The following is a 27,965-nucleotide window of genomic DNA, read 5'->3' as shown; positions in this document are numbered from 1 at the left end:
CTGTTCCATAAATCTTATATTATAACTCGATTAAAAGGACCTCTCTACTTGCTTCCTTGAAGGCAGCATTAAATACTTGGCTGTGACCAATCTTTTGCTTACTCTTTGACATCAAATTTATTTTTGCTTGGTAACAATTATATTTGGAATGGTTTTTCTTGATTAAACTTACATGAATGGAATTTAATGTTTTAGTCTTGATAAAATAATTTAATATAGGATGATTGCAAAGTAAGAATGCATAGTTTTTAGAAGTAGCATTGGGCTTTTACAGAAAGAAATCAGGCCAACACGTTTTCCAGGGGTGTGGTCTGGAATTGAGTCCACCAAAAGGGTGTGGATGTCGAAAGAAACGAACGTATCAAAACTGACAGAGTGATTTTTGTTGGCTAAGGGTACAAAGTTTTCAACTTAATTGAGTTAAATAGTCGGAAAAACTTATCCTGGTCAGGTACTCAAACGAACGCGTACCTAATTCGCTGAAACCGAGACTTGAATAAGTAATGCGTTGGAAACTCGTATGAAGAATTATGTCACCCATCCCTTTAAGGTTTGGATATTTGCCCAAACGCAATACTTGCCTTTAATTCGTCCCCTCAAGTCCCGCCCACGAATAACGTTGAGGGTTGCGAATACAGTTCAACCTAACTTGATCCGTGTGACGGGACGTATGATTGGTCGGATTTCCCATTGGCTAGCCCATCCGTCAATCGTTACCATAGGAATCGGGTTTGGTTGTCAAGCCGACGGAAGCGCGAGCGGAACCTTCATGAAGTTTTTCATCGAAAATGTGAAGCAATCGGAAACCAGCGGCCGACTCGAGTCGATTCCACTGCAACCCGACCAGCTCCTGAGGGCGACACCGGTTAGGAGTACCGGCTTAGACAACGCGAACCCTCGGGAGACGCACCAGGGAGAGGAAAGGAAAAGGGAGAAAAAGGCACACACACACACGCACCAGAGTAGGCAGTGATAGTGTCTCAGCCATCAGAGGGGAAGGAGAGGGACACACACGCAGAGGACTGGCCAGGAGTAGTGTCTGAACCATCAGAGAGGAGGGAGAGGGACACACTCACATTGGGCACAGCGTCTTGTCCAATAGAAGATCCCTGGGTAAAGGACGTACACATACACTAGGGTGTGAGGAGATAATATACTTCAACCATCAGAAGGGGAGGGAAAGATACAAGTTTACTTATCAGAAGGAAACAGGCACCAGGGTGGGGAGAAGAATTGTCCTTATTGGAGGGGCACAATGCATTAAGCAGCGAAAGTGGGACCCGACCTCTGTCAGATTGGGATACACATACAGGAAGAATTAGACAGAGAAATATACACCAACGGATTGATCGGGCAAAACTGACTGAGCCCAGAGACAGTCAGAGAGAGAGAGAGAGAAAAAAAAGTGCAGGGAAAAGCTCATCCAGAAGCATCAGAGGGAGGGGGAGGAAACAAGTGCTTAGGAATCGAGACATAGGGTGAAGAAGCACAGTGGGGAATTGTGAAATATTGTAATCGTCTGCATTGCAGCAATTCCGCTGCAAAAGTGTTTGGAACTGTGATCTTGAACTTTGGAGCCCCGTGCTTTTGAACTGCTAATTGTTAGCCTTTCTGTTGTTGCTAATCATGGGCCTACCAGCACTGGAATTCAGCGATTGTTACCTGGACAGCCCGCATTTCCGGGATAAAATCAAGTTTCACGAGGCAGAGCTGGAAAAAACAAACAAGTTCATTAAAGCTCTGATTAAAGATGGAAAAGCATTGATTCAGGCAATGAAAAGTAAGTTTTAAAGCACAGTCGCTTATTTGATGTCATGACGTGAGTTTCTGAAGATCAGGGTTGTTGAAATAATGAAAAATCTCAAGTTTCTATAATAAAACCTTGTAATCAAGTGTTCATTTGCAGTGGTAAATTTTTGAAATTGAATGAAAAAGTGCCTCTTGATTAAAAGAAGTTCATTATGAGCACTGATTATGCAAAACTTTGTCTTTCTATTTCGTTGGGTTAATATAGATACCAGTTAGTTGCAGTCATATTTTACATCATTGGTGAGAGTTGGCGAGCCTATAAAATAAGAGGGAGAACACATTAATATATTACATCTAATTTAAAACTTGTTTTTTTCAAGCATTTAATTATAGGAATTAGAAATGCTTATTTAGCTCTGTGCAATATCCAATATGTCAGAAAAAATTGTATATAAAGTATAAATAAATAGCTTATATTAGTTAAAATATTCCTATATATAAGCATTTTATTTATATATGTTCCTGTATGATCAACATTTTTTTGATTTTTGACCTTAACATCAGTTTATTACAGAGAATCTATTATGAAAAAAAAACCCAAAGTTGACAACAAAACTGTGATGCAACACCCTGAGGTGCAACTTGTCACTTGGCAGAAGCAACAAATATTGAACGTCACAAATGCAAGTTAGGGTATATGGCCATGTGAAAAGTAATCTTTTAATGTCAATCGCACAATTTAAATTAAAATAAATGTGAATTATCACAGCATATATTCATTTATTGATTTTCAGTTGATTGCAATCTTGAATATAATTATATTGCAGTTTAAATATGAGGATTTTGTATTCATTGAATCACACCTATCCTTGTGACTGTTAAACATTACTTTAAGAAGCTAACTGGCTTGCTGTGATTCACAGAGATGGCAGTTACTGCTTTTTGTCTTTCAGCACAAACTAAGCTTAGGTGCATTGTATTTACTTACACTGCCATATTGTACCTTTGTTTTGAAATTCAGGCTGTTGAATTGACTGTAAAAATGGACTTGTTTTGCTATTTAGCCTTTGAAAGCAAATACTGTAATTAAACTTTCTTAAGCCTCATCACTTTGCAGTCTCCCAAGCTTTTATTTCTCAAAGTTGCCTTTGAAATCTTTCAAGGTTTTTGAAACATTTGTGAACCTTAGACTCAGAAAGAAAGTTTTAAAATTAATTATGTTTTCCTTATTTTGTGTTGTTTGGCTTGATTTGTATGTAAATTTGACAGAACTGGAGAAAATGTACTACAGGATAATATTTTTTAAAAATAAAAATTAACTGAATTTGTAGAAGACTGTTCCATGATGACACTTCTGATAAGTTTGGCACTGTCAAGGTATTTTTATGATGCCACTGAAGTATCATAAAACTACACTGACCGTGTCTTGGATACGTCTTGAAAATAGGAACTGTCAGCCTGTGGCAAATTTAGTAATAGCAAAATTACACTCAAGGCTATCTTATTGACAAAAGGAGAAAGCTCTGAGAGCTTCGCAAGCAGGTCAGTTAGCTTGTATTTGGTTTTCTGTTTCTCTGAAAGGTCAGTGTGTGGTCAGTTGCATCTGCTCTTTAATGCACAGGACAGTGACCCCATCAAAACTTTGACATCACTTGAAGGCATTAACCCTTTGGCTGAATGACAGCTTCTCCATACAAACTAGATCAAAGATTTAATATCCAGAGAAAACTGCAGACAGGGTTTACTGGATTTGCAGCATGTTTAAGTAAGTGTCATTAATCCAATAACCCAATTTATAATTGGGGGCATGTTGAAATTGTTGAAGTTTTGGGTCGAGTCGTGCATCGGTCCTGATGCAGGGTCTCATGCTGAAACGTTGACAATTCCTCTCATCCACACTCTCACAGATATACTTGATCTACTGTGTTCCTCCAGCAGTTTCACATTCCAGCATCTGCAGTCTTGTGTTTCTGTAAAATTTGGAGGATTGCCATTGGTAGAGGAAAAGACAGGTATGAATATATATTTGGAGGAATAGTTAAGTTTATTACTGTAAAAGACAGATTTAAAAAATGGATAATAGTTCAAAGCAATTCACTTTCCAGACATGCATTACCATGTTGGTGAGCTAGATGTCAAAAGTAGTCAGTTTAGTTGTGTTGCTGAGTTCTAATATAAAGAAGTCTACTTTTCATTTTGCAGATTTTATTGCATGTTGCTAGCATGTACAGACATGAAAACAATTTTTTAATTCCATTGTAGGGTGTGTCTGCAGGTAATTGGCATTGTATAGTTCTGAAAAATAATTTTGTAAAGCTATTACTTTTCTTTTAGCACTGCTGACAGTTTGAGTGCTTAGGTTGAATAAAATAAGTTTGCTTCTAGGAGCATTTTAGTTGTTATGGTAATATTGATTTCCATATTTTTTTTGCGCAGAGGAAGGCCATTTCTGTCTGTTGACTATAGGCCAGCATACAGATTAATCCTATTTCTCCAAAACCTCTCCCTGTATTCTGTCCCCCAGATTCTGCCATTCATTCACTGTGTAAACCAGTACAATATACAGTGTATATCAATCTGCATGTCTTTAGGATGTGGTTGGAAAACCTTGCAATTCATGGAGTGTGCAAAATCTACACAGGCAGCATGCAAGGTCAGGGTTGAATCCTGATCACTGCATTCATGAGGCATCGTCTCTACTGTTTCTTGTAGTTTTATCTTTGAATCTAATTTTTTATGATAAGTTGTATATTAGAGTAAATATGGTTTATATGATGAGCAACAACTACTTTACTTTTATTTACTCTAATCTTGGAGTTGAAAGAGAATACTGGAAATTTAAGGCTTAAATATACTTTCTGATGGTGTGAATTCTGCAAATTTGGTTTATTATTATTGTCATGAGGTACAATGAAAAACTTGTCCATACAGATAAAATTATTCAAGCAGTGCATTGAGGTAGTACAGAATAACGGAAGGCCAAATAAAGTGTTACAGCTCAGAGAAAATGCACTTAATGCAGACATAGTTCATCACTATAGTAATTGTCCTTCAGAAGGTAATAGTGAGTGTCTTCTTGACCTGCTCCTAAGAAGATATTCCTGTGAGATTACAGGGAGTTCGCAGACAATTTTTATTGCAAACTCCCTGTATGACAGTTAGATCAATTTATCAAAGACACATGCCTTTGAACTTCCAGATGGGTAGATTTTTTTAAATCATTTTTTTCAAATGATTCTTGAATAATGAACCAGGGATAACCTAGACTTAAGCAGCATTGTTAAGTATTTTGAGGGGCTTCACAAGAGGTCTCAAAGACAAGGGGAATGGAAACAGATCCAGGGATTTCTACAAATAGCTTAGTCAAAGAGGTGGGTTTTTAGAGGTATCAAAAGGTGGATTCATGGGATTATTTAAATTTATGTTGCAGGAGGAGATTATTGCAAAGGAATATTACAAGACTAATATCAGTTAACCAATTTCAAATAAACGTTGCACCAGCCTGCCTCAGTGTTCTTTTGTGAAGTTCGGATCCCATTTGACTGTGAAAGCATGTTGCTTAAAAAGATACAGGTAGGCAATCTGGTCCAGCAAATGTTGAGAAGTTGGTCAAGCTTTAAACAGAAAGCTGCAATGCTGAGCTTTGAGCAGATTCAGACACTTGACATGTAGGAGGGCAGGTAGAAATTACTTTGTACAAATCACCGATGTTGGCAAGATTTGAATTCATTATTGTGTATTACTGGGTAGAAGTGTGATAAGCTGATTAAGATAACAGTTGTAATTGTCATTCTAAATAACTTGCACACAAATTTCTCCATAGTCTGTTTGCAAATTAATTAAATAAGCACTCAGGACTAATACAAATACTGTATCCATTTCAGAACACAAGATGTGCCTCTGCCTATGCACAGTCAGCAACTGGATAATACAGGCATATCCATTTACATGAAGATTCCAATAATTGTGGATTCTTTTCTAAATAGATCTTTGACTTCCTGACCAACAGACTGTAATCAATAAGGACAGGCAGCAACACCTCAGCCATGATTGTTCTCAACACTGGTGCTCCACAAGGCTGCATCCTCAGCCCCCTACTCTATTCCCTGTACGCTCACAACCATGTAGACAGATTCTGCAGCAACTCCATCTACAGGTTTCCATATAATACTATTGTAGTGGGCTGTATCTCAATAATAAGTCAGAGAACAGGAAGAAGATAGAGAGCCTAGAGACATGGTGCCATGACAAGAACTTTTCCTCCAATGTCAGCAAAACAAAAGAGCAGGTCATTGACTTAAGGAAGAGGGTGGTGTACATTCTCCAGTTTAAATCAGTAGTGCTAAGGTCAAGATCCTAGGTGTGAACATCACAGGGTGCCTATCCTGTTCTAACCATGCTGTTGCCATGGCAAAGAAAGATCACCAATGCTGCAACATCGTTAGGAGGCTAAAGAAATCTGCATGTCCCCTTTGACCCTCGCCAATTTTTAATTGATGCACCCTAGAAAGCATCCTATCCAGATGCATCATGGCTTGGTATGGCAACTGCTCTGCTCTGATGTGCCCACAAGAAAATGCAGGGAGTTGTGTGTACAGCTCAGCAAATCACAGAAACCAGCCGCCCCTCCATGGACTCTGTCTATACTTTTCTCTGCCTCAGTAGAGCAGCCAGCATAATCAAAGATCCCACCCACCCAGACTTTCTCTCTTCTCCCCCCACCCGTTGACCAAAAGCCTACAAGCATGTACCACCAGGTTCTAGGATAGTCTCTATTCTGCTGCTATAAGACTATTGAATGTTTCCCTCGTACCATAAGATGGACTCAACCTCATTGTGACCTTGCACAACTGTAGTTATGTGAATAAATTGGAGCAGCTTGTGTTCTCTTTGTAATAAAGGTACTTGTGAGGAGCATAGGCACTGTAGCTCAAAACTGTTCCCATTGCTGGAGGAGTCCAGAATCTTTGTCATGAAATTGAAGTATTATTAATATAACCAAATGTGAAGTGAGAAAAAGATACTTTTTTTACACACTGAGTGATTATATACTGCTAAGGGCAGAAGAGAGATGGGGGTGGGGCCAAAACAGGGAAAAGTGAAAAAAGAGTAAAGCAAAAGAAGAGATTGAGAGAAAGAGCAGCAAAGGGAAAACCAACAACAGCAGTACGTTCATTCACTAATTTAATGAGGCAAAGCATTCCAAGATTATCATTTAAAAAAAAAATCAAGGAACATAAGAAACTATTAAAACAAATGAGCAAGGAGGAAAGTTTAAGGAGAAACTTAAAGGAGGGGTTAGACATAAAAAGGTGGGAGAAAAGAATTGCAGAGGCATGGGTTTGCTAACTCAAGGCACAAGCACAAATGGTATAGCAAATGCTTTCAAGTCTCACCAAAAGATAGTAGCGGTGAATAAAAGGGAAGGAAGCATGGTAGGGTGGGGAGACAGGGTTGAGAGAAGGTGGCAGCAGTGAGGGATAGAGCCTGGAGGTTGATACCAGAGAGGGATCTGCAAAAAGGTTGAAAGTTTAAGAGAAAATAATGTACAACACACAGCCATATTAAAAGGGTTCATGTAAACTTAACAGAGTGATGTGCAAATGCTCAGAGTGGAAATTTAACCATACGAAGATATAGAAACGTAGGAATATATTTATACAAAGATATAGAAACATAGGAATTAGTAGGAGACAGTTCCACTGCTCTGCCATTTAACATCATGGCTGATCTTCATTAGTTCAACTCTACGTATATTCCCAGGTATCTGGTGCAAACTTTTATCCGCTCGCTAAGAAAACGTCTATCTGCCTTTGCTTCATAATATTCAAAAAACCCTGCTTTCATTGCCCTTCAGGAAAGGGAGTTCCAAAGCCCATGATACTCCGGCATGTTTCATTGTCTCATCTTTGTCTTGTATTACTGATCTTTTATATTAAAACAGAGACTTCCAGTTGTACATCAACCATAGCCTCCTTCCGAGGATCCCTTTGAATTCGGTTTGTACAAGGATCTCCAAATGGTGCCAAAGCAGAAACCTTTGCCCTGAATTTCATTATTCATATTGTAATATATGTATCTATTTCTTTTAGAGCAATGACTCCCCCCGACCCAGCACTATGTATTGATCTGTTGTCTGTGCATGTACATTGCTCTCGCTGCAATGTGAATACACCAGTTAAAGCCATCGCTCGTTTGCGTGCTTTTATTTAATCGAAATATGGTTGTGTACAAATTCAACAAATTGGTGATGAGTACAAACCTGAATGTCAGAAAGTATCACGAACTGCACCGACAGTTACAGGATGAAACAGAGTTAAACAGCATGAGAAAGCCGTCACGGATGCTAGCAAAGGAACTCCTGAGTAACAGTGAAAGACACACTGAATTTAAAATGAATATAACTTGGTGATGGCTTCATTCAGGAAAGTTGATGAATTTGATAGCAATAATAAAGGCTGGAAGTTATGTGTTGAGAGGGTTGAACTGTATTGTGAAGTAAGTAATGTGGAGGAGCAAAAGATAGCCCCAACAGTTCTTCCTTAATGGGCCCAAGAATGTACAGTCTCTTACACAACTTAGTAACCTGAAAAGCCAGCAAGCAAGATCCTCGACAAAATTGTTACAATTTTCAAAAATCACTTGAGCCCTAAACCACTGGTAATAGCTGAGAGATTTAGATTTTACAAAAGGAACCAATCAAAAGACAAAAGCCTTTCTGAATACATTGCAGAACTGCGCAAAGTTTCCCAGTATTCTGATTTTAGATATGGACTTTCTGATGCATTAAGAGCAGGCTTGTATGTTTCATGCATAGTTAAAACACTCAAAAGAGGCTACTGTCCAAAAGAGACCTAACCTTAGAACGGGCATTGACCATTGCAATATCATTGGAGACTGCAGCAAAGGATGCAGTAGAATTACAGAAAAGGAGGTTAGAATGTGAAGTGCACAAAATGTCCCTGAATAGTGCAAAAAGCCAAAGATGTTATCGATGTGGCAAATGGAGCTGGATACAGGGTCAGCTTTGTACGTAATTCCAGAGGCTGACTACAACAGACTGTTTCCTAAGATACCATTAGAGAAGACCTCCGAGATGCTAAAGACTTACACAGGTGAAAAAGTGTCTCCCAAAGGCAAACTGAAAATGAATGTAACATATGGAGGTTAAACACAATAGTTAGAGCCTTATGTATTGAAAAGTGGAGTGCCAGCACTTTTCAGACATGAATGGTTATGAAAAATCCAACTAGACTGCCACTCAGTCAAAGCTATCAGTGTGACATCAACAGGCAATGGCAGCACAAATCAGAGACTGGCACTCATTAATGCTAATGAGAAGTTGTTTGAGAAGGGGATTGGTAAACTCAAAGGCATGCAGATTAGAATTGAACTGGTTGAAACAGCAACATTAAGATTCCATAAAGTGCACCCAGTGCCTTAGACACTATGTTCTAAAGTAGATGCTGAACTGCAGAGCCTGGAAGCACCTGAAATTCTCTCTAAGGTTGAGTGGAGCGATTGGGCCATGCCCATTGTCCTAGTGATCAAGAAAGGGAAGGCCGGAGACGTTCGCATGGAACAGTGAATGCTGGCCTGGCCAGCTATGCTGACATTCCAAATATTAATTAAAAGTACATGATCTCTTTTGAAAAAGTAACTTGATTTTCAATATTTTCTTTGCTAAAATAACCCAGGAAGTCAAAAACTTATGTGTAGTCTTCAAGAGAAACATTAGAGGTACAGAGGAGCAGAACTACATCAGGGGACACACATATGATTTGGTACCTGTCTTAATATTCCAAAATCTTAACTTTGTATCATACTTTTTATATTATTAATAGTAACAAATAATTTGGGAAGGCTATGATTGTTCAGAACAAAGTGCGGAGGTTAAACTGGAAAGTGGCAAACTGAGCTGGTGGCTCACAACTCATGCAAGTTCCCTGCATTAGAATTTTTAATGAGGAAGAAGTGGTAAAGGAAGGAATGGTTTTGGTGATTGAAATGCCTTTTAATTTTGAAATTTGTATGCATATTTTTAAAAACACAGAATAAATTTATATGTATTTGCCTATGTAATTGTATTTCTGACCTAGCTCTTTTACAACTTATATTTGAAGAAATGAGACACGGTGTATTAGAATAGAAAGTCCTGGCCTATCTTTAGTTTCTGTTGTGATTTATACTTGTATGTGTTTAAACTAAAAGAAGACTATGATAACTGTAACACACTGCTGAATATCTTGAGTTGTTAACATTTGTTGTAATCAAAATTGGATTATTTATTCATTCAAGTGAAAACAACAGAAGCTTTCCATTTTTTTGAAACATCAAAAGTATGCCGTCTTTTTCCCAAGATTAAATAAGCATTTATTAGAAATTTCTAACAAGCTTGAAAAAAACAAATAGATCATATCCACCAATAATTGACATTCATGTAGTTTTAAGTACATACAATTTTTTGGTAACTAGATCTACAAGTTTATCTCCATATGAGCTAAACAGCTTTACTGATGATAGTACAGTGTCATCTTTCAGAATAAAAATACCTGTTTAAAATTAGAACTTAAGTAATAAGAGTGAAAGGGACATCTGATTCAGGTACAGAAATAACCTGCATGTGCAGAGCTATCAAAACTATCTCGTGGAGAGTTCTATACTCCTTTGATGATAATGGCTAAGAGGAATTCTGGCAACTTTATTTGTATTACACTGATGTATACTTTAAAGTTCGTAACATTACAGGTTTGCAGAATAAAAGATGTTTTGATGTTTTAATGGTTTTGATATATTAGAATTGTACAGTATTGTTTTGGTTTATTTGTTAATCCAAATTATTTTCAATTTATTTTTGTAGCTATTTCAAGTTGAGATTCAAAATCTGTAAACTGTAATCTTAGTGTGATCAAAATAGTTCATATTTCTGCTTTAGATAAGTTAATTTTCACATGTGGTCTAGAGTTATGTTAATCACTTCATAAAAGGATCCCTAAACATTCTGGTATAATTATTACATTACCCTGAATTTTGAAGGCGAGGCAGAATTGTAGCACGGTGTTTTGGAAATCCTTGTTATTTTATCTTACAATTCTTCTTGAAAGGAAAACTGACTGTGTCACATGTACCTGATTGTATAAAAATTAAGTTAGAATCGATTTGAAAGTCTTTTCAAATTGGTTTTGCCCTTCATGAATTACAGACATTCACTGAATCCAAGTCCATTTTTTTAGCAGGTTATCTTTGTTGTACTCTGCTTTGTCCTTCTGAGGACAAGCATGAGTGTTGAGTAATGAATTGCTTTCTAACCACATTCTTCTTGTTATTTGTACCATCGTATGCAATAGTAATAGCTCCCTGTTCATCTCAAACTTTCTAATACTTATAAATATTAGTTTTATTTAAATAGGTTTTTGGTCAAAATCGTGCATATTGAATGTGATCCAGTAATGATACCTTTTCTTAACCTTGAAGCAATGTCAGGCTGCTTGTTTTGCTAGGTGTTCAAATTGTAGTCAAAGCAAATATGAGATGAAGTTTAAGCCAGGAATTCAATTTTATGAATCTTGTTAAGTTACATTTTTGCAATTTTGAAGGTCTCAGAATGATTAACTTGTACTTTTTTTCAGACACTGTTCATTTGTATTGAAAAGTGTGTATATTCAGGTACTTTCTGAAATTAATTAATATGTTCATAATAATTTACAAATTAGAAAATGTGAGAAATTAGTTAATTTTGCTGTTCAAGCATTTGTTGCCCAAATTTTTATAAATGAAATAATTCTCCTCCAAATAATCTTCATTAATAGGCCATAAAAACAAAAAAAAAGAACTGTAGCACCTGGAAGATTATCAGCAGGTCAAATGGTATCTTTAGATAGCAATATATCATAAAGTACAATAAATGTAAGAATGCAGGTGGTTCTCCACCCCCCCCAACCCCCGATACATCATGTAAATTTGAGGTTGGTAATATTGGGTGGGTTTCCTTATCTTGGTATTGTTAATGAAGTCATTGGCGTGAAATTAAAGTGTGTTTCTCTGCTTTAATACTTGTACCAACTCCTATTATTAATGAATGGTGGATATTATGTTAGTGAAAACTCTTGTCTAATTGAAAAAGCAAATAGTTGATTTTTACTTCCACTATTCTTCAATGTGCCAAAACTTTTCTGGGTTTCTTTTTGAATTCCTTTGCACTGTGCAAATCCATAAGTTAGGTAATTTACAGTTTGTTTGTGAAATAAAATAAAGTCTATTTTAAAAGGGAACTATGGATGTATTACATATAAGCAGCATTTTAAAAAGAAGTAATTTTGAGTAGAATATATGGTGTTTTAGAAGATGGAACTCCCAGCACAATTCAGTCTTTCAGTGCTGTTTTATAGGTATGTAAAATGGTTCAAACTAATAAACAAGTACTTTACATGAGGAAACAAGTACTTTATACTTTATAGTCGCCAAACAATTGATACTAGAGCGTACGATCATCACAGTGATATTTAATTCTGTGCTTCATGCTCCCTGGAGTACAAATTGATAGTAAATATTAAAAATTTAAATTATAAATCATAAATAGAAAATAGAAAAGGGAAAGTAAGGTAGTGCAAAAAAACCGAGAGGCAGGTCTGGATATTTGGAGGGTACGGCCCAGATCCGTGTCAGGATCCGTTCAGCAGTCTTATCACAGTTGGAAAGAAGCTGTTCCCAAATCTGGCTGTACGAGTCTTCAAGCTCCTGAGCCTTCTCCCGGAGGGAAGTAGACATTTACTACATTGCTAATCTTTGCCCTGTGGTTCTAAACTTGAATATAGCTTTGTTATTTCTAAGGAATAGATAGTTTGTTTTGACCTTGCTTTAGTGGCTTGTGAAATAAATTGTTGCAAATACATTTTCTGATCTGACCATTATTTTTCTAAGTTCAGTGGCATTATGGGCTGTTAACTACTCTTCAAACCCAATTAAAATGACTTGCCTGTGGCCTAGGTGAGATCTAGAAACTCTACGCAGGCAAGTGGTTAGGGTCGATACCTTTGTATCAGTACATCTGATGCTATATCATGTGATTTGTCAACCAGCATTTGGAAAAACTTCTGAGGATTTATAATTCTTAAATGCTAGCTTCATTGAAAGCCCTAAATAAGGGTAAAATTATGAATTATTGAATCTGAGCGAAATGTAAGAGGCACTATAAAACATTTGTAACAGAAAAACAGCTTAGATGTCTGCATTGTGCTATTGCTCTGGTACAGATTAAGGGTAGATTGAATATGTTTGAGTACTGTGTTAAACTAATCGGGGGAAAATATGCCACTGCAATTTAAATTTGATGAAAATGGGAGCTGGGAACCTGTGTAAAATGGAATTAAATGCTATGTGTAAACATTTATTAAAAGTGAATTGTGTGACTACTTCATCAGTTTTCCAAGTAATTAGTTAACGAAGATTTAATGTCTCTAAACAACTGGTTAATGCAGGGTCGCTGCATAGCATACTAATGTGTTAATTGTAATTGAAATGCATTTAATTTCATTGTCCTCGACAGTACACACCTTCATGATAATATTGCTCATTACTGGTGTACTTTTGGTGCATCATGTCTTGCATTGTCTGATTAAAATGGGTTGAGGTTGAGACATTGCCTACTGTTTTTGAGACTTACATGGATGATTGATGCAGCTAACCTTTTGTTTAACAGTTTTAAGTTAATTTGTCTTTTGTCTAGTTAGGCTATGTACGCATTAATCAGTGTTGACCATTCAGTTGTTCCTTGATTTATTGATAATATATTTGAGTTGGGTGTTATGCTGTTAACTTAACCAGACTTTTTAAAGTCCTTTCCAACCTACCTTCCCTCTCACTTGGCTTCCCCAATCACCTTCCACGTATTCCTATCTCTTCTCCACCTTCTTATTCTGGCTTCTTCCCCTTCATTCCCAGTTGTGATGAAGGGCCTCAGGCTGAAACATCAACTATTTATTCCTCTCCATAGATGCAGACTGACCTGGTGAGTTCCTTCAGCATAAGGAAGAGGTGATAGGCAGGTGAGAATAGTTAAGAGGCTAGAGTGGGGCATAGAAGAAGAGGAGAAGAGGAGGGAAATTTTTTTTACCAGAAGGAGAAATTGATATTCATGCTATCAGGTTGGAGGCGATCCAGACGGAATATAAGGTATTGCTCCTCCACCCTGAGGGTGGCCTCATAGTAGCACAAGAGGAGGTTATGTACTAGCATATTAGAATGGGAAAGGGAATTGGAATTAAAACATTGGGCTGTTGGGAAGTTAGACATTTGGTTCATGAAGTGGAGGTGTTCGACGAAGCAGTTCCCAATTTACATTGGGTCTCACCAATATAGATGAGGTTGCATTGGGAGTGATAGATGACCCCAGCAGATTTGTTGAAATGTTGCCTCACCTGGAAGGACTGTTTTGTGCTCTGAATGGAGATGAGGAAGGAGGTAAAAAAATACTGCTTGGGTAAGGATTTCTATAGGAAATGGAGTATAACAGGTTTTGTGGATTGACAAATTAATGTAATGATTAACCTAGATGTACACATGAATATGCAGAGTATGGAGGGATATAAATTAACATCATGGGTCAAAGGGCCTGTTCCTGTGATGTGCTGTTCTAAGTTCTAACTTAAAAAGTGAAAAGAGCTAACTGGGATGAAGTTGAGGATCAGTTTATGTTGACTCAGCTGGATATTGCATACATAGCAGCAAGCTAGTGTATGATAATGCACCCTTAAAGAACCCTGCATGATTTTGCCTTATCTGCATGTCTTGCTTCTCCGAGCAAAGATTTTGGTTTCGTGTGATTCTATGGAATATTCGCACCGATGCCATATCAAAAGTGGATTGACAGAGTTTTCATCTAGAGTCTTATTTTAGACCAATCTTTACTATGGATATTTCAACCTACATTGAGTTAATGCCATTTGAAGATTTGGTAAAATGTGACCTGCAATCTAACTTATTTCATGTTAAGAACCATCAATTCTGAATAAATAACCTGTAAATGAGATTGGTTATACTTTCTCAGCAATTGATGTAGTTCTTTTCAGCAAAAGTGTTGTGTTTCTAAAATTTCAGTTTAACTTGTTAAGTTCAACTTCAAGTTTATTGTCATTCAGTCATGTACATGTATGCTGCCATACGAAATGATGTTCCTCCAGACCAAGGTGCACAACACTAGAATATTTACTTGCCATACACTGTCACTTCACCTGTGACGTTAATTTGTGATTTTGCAAAAATAACACCCATAGCTGTTACATGCCAATGAGGATTGTTAGAAACTATCTTTACCAGACATATTCTTTTGGGAAATTAGGGTATTAAGTTTTATGAAATTTGGAAAAATGCATGTTTTATTTTTGTTTCTAAGATTTTTAAAATAACTTCTCATACTGGTCCTAACATATCGATGCAGCTATAAAGAAGGCAAGACAGTGGCTATGTTTCATTAGGAGTTTGAGGAGATTTGGTTTGTCACCTAAAAGATTTGAAAGCTTCAACAGATGTACCGTGGAGAGCATTCTGACAGGCTGCATCACTGTCTAGAAAGAGGGGGTTACTGAACAGGATTGAAAGAAGCTACAGAAAGCTGTAAAATTAGTCGGCTCCTTCTTGGGTACTAGCCTCCGTAGTATCCAAGACATCTTCAAGGAGCAGTGCCTCAGAAAGGCGGTGTCCATGATTAAGGATCCCCGTCACCCAGGACCTGCCCTCTTTTCACTGTTACCATTAGGAAGGAGGTACAGAATCCTGCAGGCACACACTCAGCAATTCAGGAACAGCTTCTTTCCTCTGCCATCCAATTCCTAAATGGACATTGAACACATGAACACTATATCACTTGTTTTTAAAATACCTTTTTTGCACTATTTTTAGATTTAAGCATTTAATATATATATATATATACTGTACTTGATTTACTTTTTCTCCGTATTATCATGTATTGCATTGTACTGCTGCTGCTAAGTTAACGAATTTCATGATTTATGCTGGTGAAATTAAACCCCATTCTGATTCTGATACTGGATATATTACAGTACATGAGTGTCAAAGTTGTACACCAACTCTTCAGTAGTTGTATAGTAATTCTTCAACCCACTGGTTCAATATCAACAATCATGTGTATCAATATTAATGTTACTTGTCTGCATTAATTTCATAGCATGCTATGCCTTGCTCATTGGCATGCTTGGTACAGAAGCCTCTTAAATGTTGTTACTGTTCCTGCCTCGACCACCTTACTCTAGCAACCTGTCCGAATACCAACTGCTCTTTCCTCCTCAAATCCCTTTAACTCTGCTCTCCCTCACCTTAAATCTATTCCCTTTAGTTTTATCCACCCTACTGTGGGAAACTGACACTGGTTTTCTACCCTAACTGTCCATCTTATAATTTTACATAACTCTATCATATCACCTCTCAGCCTTCTTTGCTCTAAGGCAGGGGCTCACAGACCCCTTGCTTAATAGTATTCGTGCATGGCATAAAAAGGGTTGGGAACACCCTGCTCTAGGGAAATTACATCTAACCTACCTAATCTGTCTTTATAATTTCAATACCTCCAATCCAGGCAACATATATTTTTCACCCTTACATGTCGAGAAATGAATTAGGCATGATGAAATGGCAGAGTAGACTTGATGGGCCAAATGGTCTAATTTCCTATATTTTATGGTGTTATAGTCTTAAATCAAGTCCTTCCAGTAGTATGCGATGTTTTGTTCAACAGTAACACGATGTCCTAACTCTGACTTTAGGTGTCTTGATCAATGAGGGCAAGCATGCCATTTGCCTTCTTAACCACCCTTTCTACCTGTGTTGCCGTTTTCAAGGAATTATGTACTTATATCTATACATTTCTATTTCTATTTATTATCTTGGTGAGAGCCCTGTATATGTCCTGCCTTGGATTAACTTCTCAAAATGCATTACTTCAGACTTGTCTGAATTACATTCCATCTGCTATGTGTTAGAGGGCAGAGTGTACATATGAATATGTGAGCAATACATATAAAAGTTGCTTGACGAAGTCCTGACGAAAGGTCTCGGCCCGAAATGTCGACTGTACCTCTTCCTAGAGATGCTACCTGGCCTGCTGCATTCACCAGCAACTTTTATGTGTGTTGCTTGAAATTCCAGCATCTGCAGATTTCCTCGTGTTTGCGATATGAATATGTAAGTCTGAGGGACAATGAGTAGCAAAGAACGTTTTCTCAGATGTTTCCTGTGTGCTGTGGATAAGATTTAGTGCTCTCAATGGGTAAGGGGGACAACAGGTGAAATTTGTGAAATCCTTCCATTAAATTAAGAACCTTAAAAAAATTATTAAAGGTTTTGAAAGGTTAGGGAAGATGTTAATTTTGTATATTTTATCGTGTGGACAAGAACTCACTTGTTGTGCCAACTTCCTGTGGTGACTCAGCCTAAGATTGGCATAGGATTTTATTTTATTTTTTTGATTTTTACACCACTTTCACAAAATCTTCAACTGTCTATGAACAGAACAATTAGCCTTTTGATGTTAACTGCTGGAAAATGACACTAGAGCAGTAGTAATAGGGGATGAAGAAATGGTGGACAAACAGTAAGTATTTTGCATCGGTCTTCACTGTGGAAGACACTAGAAGAATGGCATAAATGCGAGAGTGTCAGGGCGTAGAGTGAGTGTAGTTGCAATTCCTAAGGAGAAGGTGCTTGGGAAGCTAAAAAAGCCTGGAGGTTGATAAGTCACCTGGACCAGATGGACTGCACCCCTAGATTTCTGAAAGTAGTAGCTGAAGAATTTATGGAGGCATTAGTACTGTTCTTTCAAGAATCACTAGATTGCTGGCATGGTTCCTGAGGACTGGAGCATTGCAGATGTCACTCCACCCCATTCTTTAAGAAGGGAGGGATGCAGAAGAATGGAAATTATAAGCCAGTTAACCTGATTTCAGTGGTTAGAAAGATGTCTATTATTAAGAATGAGGTTTCTGGGTACTTGGAAGCACACAATAAAATGGGCTACAGTTAGCATGGTTTTCTAAAGGGGAAATCATGTTGAAATTTTTTGAGGAATTAACAGGCAGGATAGACAAAGAAGAACCAGTGGATGTTGTTTATTTGGAATTTCAGAAGGCCTTTGACAAGGTGCTGCACATGAGGCTGCTTAACAAAATAAGACTCCATTATATGACAGGAAAAGTACCAGGATGGATAGAAGATTAGCTGCCTGCAGGAGGCAAAGAGTGGGAATAAAGGGGCCTTTTATGGTTGGCTGCTGGTGACTTGTGGTGTGCCTCGGGGGTCAGTGTTGGGACCGCTTCTTTTCGCATTGAGTGTCAGTGATTTGGACGAAGGAATTGTTGGCTTTGTTGCCAAGTTTACGGATGATACGAAGATAGGTGGAGCAACAGGCAGTGTTGAGGAAGCAGGGTTTCTGTAGAAAGACTTAAACAGATTGGGGGAATGGATAAAGAAGTGGCAGATAGAATATAATGTCAGGAGGTATATGGTCATACACTTTGGCACAAGGAATAAAGGTGTAGACTATTTTCTAACTGGGGAGAAAATTCAAAATCAGAGGTGCAAAGGGACTTGGGAGTCCACATTTAGGATTCTCTAAAGGTTGACTTGCAGGTTGAACTGGTGGTAAGGAAGACAAATGCAAAGTTAGCATTCATTTTGATCGGACTAGAATATAAAAGCAAGGCTGTAATGCTTAGGCTTTATAAGGCATTTGTCAGACTGATCTTGGAATATTGTGAGCAGTTTTGATCCCTTTCTAAGAAGATATGCACTGGGATTAGTGAAGGTCCAGACGAGGTTCACAAGAATGATCCCAGGAATGAAAGGGTTCACATATGAGGAGCTTTTGATAGCTCTGGGACTGTACTAGCTGGCAGACTTGATGGGCTGAGTGGACTAATTCTGCTCCTATGTCATGTCTAATGAACTTGAGGACAACCTAAGGCAATGTTATCACTTGTTTGGGCATACTTCATTCTAGCATTTTTAATATTATTTCATATAGAATACCTCTCTTGACATGGAAAGACCATAACTATTTTCTTATCCTTCAGTACCAGTGCACTTATGAAGTATTTGTGTAATGTTTGATATTGGTTAGTATTGATTTGCATTGATTAATGTGACTGAACTTGTACCAAAATCTATTGGGCATGAAAAGCTACCTGATGGTGTAATGTTTTAAATTGCTTTGTAAGCACATTTAATCATGCGATGTCTTAGGCTTCTGTGGGTATAGGCACTCAGTCTGCTGGATGTACTACACTGATGTTAGTAAGCATGAAACATGCTATTGATGATATTGTTGTAAATTTATGTTCCTTGTAGTTGGACATCAGCTATTATGTTATTCCAGCATTAGGTAAGTGGCCTTGCCCACCTGCTGCTGAAGCAGTGATTTGTTTCTATCGGGATTAGATTTTTTTTCACTATTGGTGAACCTTTACCACTAGGAACCCCACAATTGGTGCCAACCAATGGACTATCATGATGTGTGTTACCAGATAGTGAAAGCAAGTATAGTATTCGGATGTATGAAACAAATTGAGACTTAAGTGGTACTTTGACTTTTTTTAAAAGAGGATCTAAATTATAGAAGTGAGAATGTCATGCTACAGCTGAGGTTTGTGTGCCATTTTGTTCTCTGTATCTGAATGTTTTTTTTTTGCCATGGAGGGAGTATAACAGAAATTAACTAAACTGATTCCTGGGATGAAAGGATTAACATATGTCAAACTATTGAGTTCATTAGGCCTATATTCATTTGCAGTTAAAAGATTACAAGAGGATCTCATAGAAATCTGCAAAATTTTAACAGGACCATATAGACCAGATGTAAGGAACATTCTCCCAGTGGTTGGGAAGACCGGAGTTTGAGGTCATAGTCTCAGGATATGGAACATGCTGAGATCAGGAGAAATATTTTCATCCAGATGAAATTATGAAGCTTGCTCATAAAACAGTGGAGGCCAGGTCACCAAACGAACTCAGCAGAGAGGTAAAGAAAAATGAATATGAAGAAAAAGCAGGAACAGTTTATGGAAGTGGATGATTTGCTATGATTGTGTTGAATTGTCCCAAATAGCATAGTCCTATTTTCTGTATCACCATATTAATATTACATAATTTCCAAGTACAACAGCTATGTTTTATTTACTAGGAAAATGCTAATCAAAGTAGCATATCTCGAGGTTGTGGTTCCCAGTACTAGTGCTTTAGATTATTACTTCATAGTAGCCCAGTCTAAAATTGGTATGCCTCCAGTTCAGTGTCATTTCAATGTTCCTTTTATACACAGATTTTTTTCTACTTCACTGTGTTCTAATAAAGGCAAAACAAAATCAATTTGTAACAGAATAACTAAAATGAAAGGTTGTTTGCTAAACAAATTTAATGCTTCACTAATTTGAAATTCTTAATTCGCTGAAAAGTTTGCTATCATTAAGAGCTTTTGAAAGTATGTTGTTCTCATCAGGGTAAATGGTATGCAAATCCTTTGGGATGCGTTTTGAGTTCAAAAATTGTAGGGGGAGAGGAGGATGTTTGTATATCCCTTGGGCATATTTTAGATACATTTATGAAAGATTGTTGGCAAAGAGGCTGCATGGCATTTTAAATATCTCCCGTTCAGAGCAATTTAGTTTAACCTTGACAAGTGAAGGGCACATTTCCTTCAAATATCATTAATAATAATGATTTTGTTCCTGATGTTGTACTAGTAAATGCCTTATTCAGTTCTATTTTATGTTTGAATGTTGGAACAATTGTAAGGAGTGATTGCTGGGTCTGCAAATTTGCACTACTGACAATAAAACCATATTTGCAAGGGCAGTTGATCTGTGTGGCCATTACCTCAAACTCTCTGAATATTGCAGTTTTCTTGTCCATTAAGTTGAACCTTGCTTAAGTATGTATTTTACATAGCATAATGTTGGACTCAACTGTGATGTTGTTTCTATTTTCCAACTCTTTCCAGGTCACCATATTAATGTTACATAATTTGCTAGAACAACAGCTATGTTTTATTAATTGGACTAGGAAAATATGCATCAAGATAGCCAGTCATGGATACCTTCTACTAGTTGTGCCTCAGTTTGACTATATGCATGGACAACAAATAATACTGCAAAATCTTCAATGTGAAATAAAAATCAGAAATGCTGGAAGAACTCAGCCAGTCAAGCAGCATCTGTCAAAATATTTCTGCCCAGTAACTCTTTGTTGGAACCCTTCTAAGGAACAATCACTGACCTAAAACATTGGAGTCTGCAGAAACTGGAATCTGCAGCAAAAAAACAGAGCTGCTGGAGGAGCTTAGTGGGTCAGGCAACGTCTGCAAAGGGAAAATGGATCATCAATGTTTTGGGTTGAACCCTTCATTAGGACCTGAAACATTGATTTATCTTTTCATAACTGATACTTGACTGGTAGAGTTCTTCCACTAGTTTTGGCATTGACTACAGTTATATTGCTTATTAGATTCTGTTTTTGCATTTTATTGTTCTCTTGTATATTTGTATGTTTTTATACACTGTATTTCTGCTGTAGGCAAATTTGCCTCTTATCTGTGCAGTTTGCTTCTCTGTGATAAATACTAATGATTATTTAATTTACTTGCTCTTTAACTGGATCCTTTCATTCTACTGCCAAGAGATTTATGCCTTTATTAAAACTATTATTGCTATTACTTGTTTCCTTCACCCACTTGTCTTATGTTTTCATATACTTCCAGATCATTGAGGCTCCAATTTCAAAATTCAAAGTACATTTATTATCAAAGTATGTATGCAGTATACAACCCTGAAATTTGCCTTCTCCACAAACAGTCACGAAACAAAGAACCATGAAACCAACCTGTTCGATGAAAAATATCAAACATCAAACCCCTCCCCCACTCACAATAAAAATCACAGCAACAAAAAGAATGAGCAAAAACAGAGAGTATAAAACACAACATGAAAAGGCATATTTCAGTTCAATTTGAACATAGCTAAATTATAGTTACGAATTATCCATTAAGAAGAAAGTAATTCTTTGGTAGTCCCCTTGCAAAACCAATTTAAAAGCTTCCATGATGCATAATAATATATTAAATTTTCAAAATCATTAATGTGTATTTGCTGGCATGTTGTGCTGGGAAGGGAGGGGAATAGAGAGGAGGAAGCAAAATGCTTGCTTGTGCCTGTGTGTTCACCTGTTTACTCTCTTTTTGTTTTCCCTTATGTCTTTGTAAATCACTTTAGAATATTTCCCTTCATTTCTAGATCAACAATTAGAATTTAGAATGGTCTGCTGTGTTGACTCACTGTGAGAATCAGAATGTTGTAATGACTTAAAAATTGTAGTGAAGTAATTCTTGTTTGTATTTATAAATGGGATTTCTAAAAGTGTTTTTTTTTCAAAAAAGTTCCGTAGAATTGTTGCACTGAATTTGAGTTAACCTTTTTTTGAGAGTGCAACGGAATTATGTAATTCCATACTCTGGTTCTTTTCTTGTAACCCCATTTTTTTTTCTACTTGGAGTCATAGAAAACTACAGCATAGAAACAGGCCCTTTGGCCCATCTAGTCCGTGCCAAACCATTTAAACTGCCTAGTCCCATCAACCTGGATCATAGCTTTCCATATCACTTCCATCTGTGTTCCTATCCAAATTTCTCTTAAATGTTGCAGTCAAAATTACATCCACCACTTGCACTGGTAGCTTGTTTCATAGTCTCAGCACCTCAGAGTGAAGAAATTTCCCCTCATGTTTCTCTTAAACCCATGACCTCTAGTTGTAGTCTCACTCAACCTCAGTGGAAAAAGCCTGCTTGCATTTACCCTATCTATACCCCTTATAATTTTGTATACCTCTATCAGATCTCCCCTCAATCTAGGGATTTCTAGTCTAGGAAATGAAGTTCTAATTTATTCAATCTTTCCTTATAACTTAGATCTTCCAGGCCTGGCAACATCCTTGTAAATTTTCTCTGTACACTTTCAATCTTATTTACTTCTTTCATGTAGGTAGATGACCAAAACTGCACACAATACCCCAAATTAGTCCTCACCAATGTCTTATACAACTTCAACATAACAGCTAACTCCTGTACTCAAAACTTTAATCTAGGAAGGCTTGTGTGCTAACAGTTTTCTTCATGACCCTATCTATCTGTGATACCACTTCCAATGAATTACGGACCTGCATTCCCAGATCCCATTGTTCTACTGCACTCCTCAGTGCCCTACTGCTCACTGTAAAAGACCTACCCTGGTTGGTTCTTCCAAAGTGCAGCACCTAATACTTGTCTGCATTTAATTCTATCTGCCATTTTTCAGCCATTTTTTCAGCTGGCCAAATACTGCTGCAAGCTTTAATAGTCTTCCTTGCTGTCCACTACACCCCCAATCTTTGTGTCATCCACAAATTTGATGATCCAGTTAACTACGCTATCCAGATTGTTGCTATAGATGACAATCAATAACAGACCCTGCACCAATCCCTGTGTCACTCCACTAGTCACAAGCTTCCTGTCAGAGAAGAAACTATCTTTTATTACACTGTGGCTTAACCCTGAAAGCCAACGTCTAATCCAGTTTACTTCCTCATCTTGAATGCCGAGCAACTGAACCTTCTTGACCAACCTTCTATGCAGGACCTTGTAAAATGCCTTGCTGAAGTCCATGTAGACAACATCCACTGGCTTGCCTTCATCAACTGTCCTTGTAACTTCCTCAAAAAAACTGTATAAGATTGGTTAGACACTACCTCCTATGCACAAAACCATACTGACTATCCCTAATCAGTACCTGTCTATCCAAATACTCATACGTATATTCAGTCCCTTAGAATACTTTTTCACTACTGATGCCAGGCATGCTGGCCTATAATTTCCTGGTTTATTTTTAGAGTCTTTCTTAAACAGCAGAACAACATTCTTAATTCTCCAATTCTCTGGTACACAGCTGTCACTAAGGATGATTTAATTTTCTCTTCTAGGGCCCCTGTAATTTGTGCACTTGCCTCCCTCAGGGTCCAGAGAAAACCTTGTTAGTCCCTGGGTATTTGTCCACCCTAATTTGCCTAAGTCAGCAAACACCTCTTGCTCTGTAATCTTTATAGGGTCCATGAACTCTGTGCTGGTTTGCCTCACTTCTGTAGATTTTGTGTCTGTATCCTGAGTAAATACAGGTGCAAAAATCCATTTAAGATCTCCTTCATTTCTTTTGGCTTCATGCATAGATTACCAGTCTTGATCTTCCAGAGAACCAATTTTGTCCCTTGCATTCTTTTTGCTCTTAACATATCTGCAGAAGTCCTTAGGATTCTCCTTCACCTGGTCTGCTAGTGCAACCTCATGTCTTCATTTAGCCATCTTGATTTCTTTCTTAAGCATTCTCTTCCATTTCTTACACTCCTCAAGTACATCATTTGTTCTCACCTGCCTATACCTGCTATGCACCTTTTTTTTCCTTAACCATGGCCTCAATATCTCTTGAAAACATAGGTTCCCTATACCTGTCATCTTTATCTTTTATTCTGACAGGCACATAGAAGCTTTGTCCTCTCAAAATTTCACTTTTGAAGGCTTTCCACTTACCAAGTACACCTTTGCCAGAAAATGGCCTGTCCCAATCTATACTTACCAGGTCATTCCTGATGCTTTCAAAATTGGCCTTTCTCCAATTTAGAATCTCAACCCGAAGACCGGACCTATCCTTTTCCATAATAACCTTAAAATTAATGGCATTATAATCATAGATGCAAAGTGTTCCCTTACACAAACTTCTGTCACCTGCCCCATCTCATTCCCTAATAGGAGATCAAGTATCGCACACTCTCTCATTGGGATTTTGCATTGATTAAGGAAACTTTCCTGAACACATTTGACATACTCTATCCCATCTAGTCCTTTTACAGTAAGAAATTCCAAATCAATATGTGGAAAGGTAAATTCACCTGCTATCACAACCTTATGTTTCTTGCAACAGTCTGCGATCTCTCAACTAATTTGTTCCTCTTGATCCTGCAGACTGTTGAGTGGTCTATAATATAACCCCATTAATGTGGTCATACCTTGCTTAGTTCCACCCATAAAGCCTCACTAGATGAGTTCTCCAGTCTGCGCTGACTGAGCACTGCCTTGACATTTTCCCAGACTAGTAACGCCACCACTCCTGCTTTAATCTCTCCTACTCTATCATGTCTAAAGCAATGGAACCCCTGAATATTGAGCAGTACTAGCGTACCTTCTCACCAGGATATTAGTCTCCCTCCAGTTTGGGTGCAAACCATCTTTTTTGTACGGGTCCCATCTTCCTTGGAAGAGAGCCCAATAATTAAAAAATCTGAAGACCTCCAATCTACACCAACTCCTTAGCCATGTGTTAGCCTGTATGATCTTCCTATTTCTGGCCTCACTACCACATAGCACCGATAGCAGTCCTGAGATCACACCCCCTGAGATCCTGTCCTTTAACAGCACCTAACTCACTGAATTCACTTTGCAGAACCTCGTCCCTCTTCTTATCTGTATCGTTGGGACCTATATGGACCACTTCCTCTGACTGCTCACCCTCCGACTTAAGAATACTGAGGACTTGATTGGAAATTCCTGGACCCTGACTGCTGGGAGGCTACACATCCAGGAGTCTTTTCTTGTCCACAGTACCTCCTTTCTGTTCCCCTAAATAATGAATTCCACATCACCACAGCTCGCCTTTTCTCCCCCACTTCTTTTTGGGCTACAGAGTCAAGAGACCTGACCGCTGTGAATTTCCTCTGCTAGGTCATCCCCCAACAGTATCCAAAGTGGTATACCTGTTGTTGAGGGAGATGGCCACAGGGGTACTCTACAGTGGCTGTTTAACCTCTTTCACCCTCCTGACTGTCAATCAGTTTCCTGTGTCCTGCATCTTGGGTGTAACTACCTCTGTATATGTCCTATTTATCACCCACTCAGCCTCCCGAATGATCCAGAGTTCATCTAGTTCAGCTCTATCTCTTTAACACGGAGTGTTAGAAGCTGCATCTGGATGCACTTCTTGCAGGTGAGGTTGTAGTTTCCTTGCCTTCCCACATCCCACAAGAGGAGCATTTATATATCCTGCCTGGCATCCCTACTGCTCTAACTGTGTAATTATTAAGAAGGAAACAATAAATAAACTGAAAAAAAAATCTACCTACGATTTTTTACCTCATTTCACTCGAGCCTCTCTTTGCTGAAGCCTCAAAGAGCTAGGGCCTCAAATCCCTACTCTAACTCTATCCACTTCAACGATGGCTGCTCTTCTTGCTCTTGTCTTATTTTTATTTGCCTTTGCTAATGAATCCCGATCTCTGATTAGCTATTATTCAAATGCTGAAAGTCCCACGAAGCACTGCTTTTAATGCACACTCACCGACGTGCGCGTGTGTGTGTGTGTGTGTGTGTGTGTGTGTGACATCTTCTCTCATACCCAATCTCTGGTCACTGTTCAAACGCCCATAGAAGGCCAATCCTTCTATATGCAATGTTGATTTCTTTCTGACAGCAAGGATTGATTCGGTTTCCATTGTTTTCAGGTGGCATTCAGGCACTTGTTGAATAAATAAACAGAGTAATTACTTCTATACAAACCTTTTAATTCTTTGATCCAAGAATGACCCCAGTTTCCATGATATTGTTGTCTTAGTTCTAGTTAGATTATCTTTTCATCACCTTCTGTGAGGTGTCCACTTTCTACCAAATTGCAGTTCGCAACTACAACAACAACTTTTGATTTTAACACTTGATAACTTGTTATTCAGTTTAGTGGTAACATATTAGGCAGTTGTGAATGATTTAGAACTGATGAAAGCTCACCCTTATGCCTAAATGTATGTTCTACTCACATCATTTGTGCATGATACAATGTCAGTAAACAAGGAGGCTTTGGAGTTATTTTCCATCTTAAATCTGTCACACGATGGCACACAAGCCATGGTTTTAACCTAGGATACGAAACAGACTGAGTCGCATTGAAGACTAGTGCCAAGCAAGTCTGTGTCATTGACCCAATGACTCACCCAAAGAAATGTAGCCACTCTAGGTAACAAATAGGAAATTCCTCGAGTTATGTGGCTTGTATGCCAGAGCAATTGAGTTTCATCTAGCAGACCACAATTGGAGATCAGCCTCCAGGTTGTCCAAACCTATCAGAGAATGTGTCTTACCATTAATGTCTGTAAATTATAACTCCTTTACAAGCTCATGTACCAGCTCCTGTAAAGAAAACAGCAATTGAACAAAAAAGATTCTGAATAATACATAGACCATTTTCTACAACATAAAATTTAGAAATTAGCCTTTGATAGTCTGAGGAAAAATGTATTTGAAAATCAGAACCTCAGCCTGACAATGCCTGTGGTCTACTAGGCAGCAGAGATCCCTTACACCCGCATGCCTCTGCATTTGCATTGAATGTCTTAACCAAAATTAAACACCATTCTGCATAAAAGGAAGACTGACTATTGCTTCATTGTTGTACTATATAACAGTTTGTTTGCAAGAGTATATTGTATAGTATTAATATGGGACTGGCACTACATAATTTACTTGCATGATTGTCCCAGAGACAGGATTTTCAATTGCTCAGTGGATAAGTGATTAATCATTACTTCTTAACACAGGAGCCCCTCAGGGCTGTGTACTAAGTCTCCTCCTTTACCCCTTGTATACCTATGACTGTGTCACCACCCACAGCTCTAATCTGCTAATTCAATGAATCTGCTGACAACACATTGATTGGCCTAATTTCAAACAATAACGAGTGGCTTACAGGGAAGACGTCATCTCTCTGACACAGTGGTATCAAGAAAACAACCTTTCCCTCAATGTCGCAAAAACAGAAAAGCTAGTTGTGGATTACAGGAGGAATGGAGACGGGCTAACTCCTATTCACATCAATGGATCTGGGTTTGAGAAGGTAAAACAGCTTTAAGTTCTCAGCATCCACATTACTGAGGACCAGCTGTGAGGTGCAAAAGGCACAGCAGCGTCTCTTTTGCCTCAGACGGTTGAGGAGGTTTGTTATGGGTCCCCAAATCCTAAGAACTTTCTAGAGGAGCACAATTGAGAGCATCCTGATTGGCTGCATCACTGCCTGGTGTGGGAACTGCACCTCCCTTAATCGCAGGATTCTGAAGAGAGTGGTGCAAACAGCCCAGCAGATCTGTGGTTGTGAACT

At 38.1% G+C, this 27,965-nt stretch overlaps 1 protein-coding gene across 8 annotated transcripts in view; it reads left to right on the top strand.

Annotated features, from left to right (window-relative positions):
- Positions 1-587: 587 nt before the first annotated feature.
- The window catches only part of LOC134349270 (rho GTPase-activating protein 26-like), a 191,891-nt gene continuing 164,513 nt past the window's right edge, over positions 588-27,965 (top strand). For all 8 annotated transcript variants that reach the window (XR_010018626.1, XR_010018628.1, XR_010018627.1 and 5 more), the window contains exon 1: positions 588-1,780. Coding sequence is in view for 5 of the 8 variants with exons in the window: in XM_063053330.1 (XP_062909400.1) it covers positions 1,627-1,780 (154 nt within the window). In the remaining 3 variants the exon portion in view is untranslated. The remainder of the gene's footprint in view (positions 1,781-27,965) is intronic.

The sequence above is a fragment of the Mobula hypostoma genome, chromosome 7, assembly GCF_963921235.1.
Source record: "Mobula hypostoma chromosome 7, sMobHyp1.1, whole genome shotgun sequence".
NCBI lineage: Eukaryota > Metazoa > Chordata > Chondrichthyes > Myliobatiformes > Myliobatidae > Mobula > Mobula hypostoma.
Note: the sequence above shows the minus strand (reverse complement) of the source record. Positions and strands in the feature narration are given on the sequence as shown.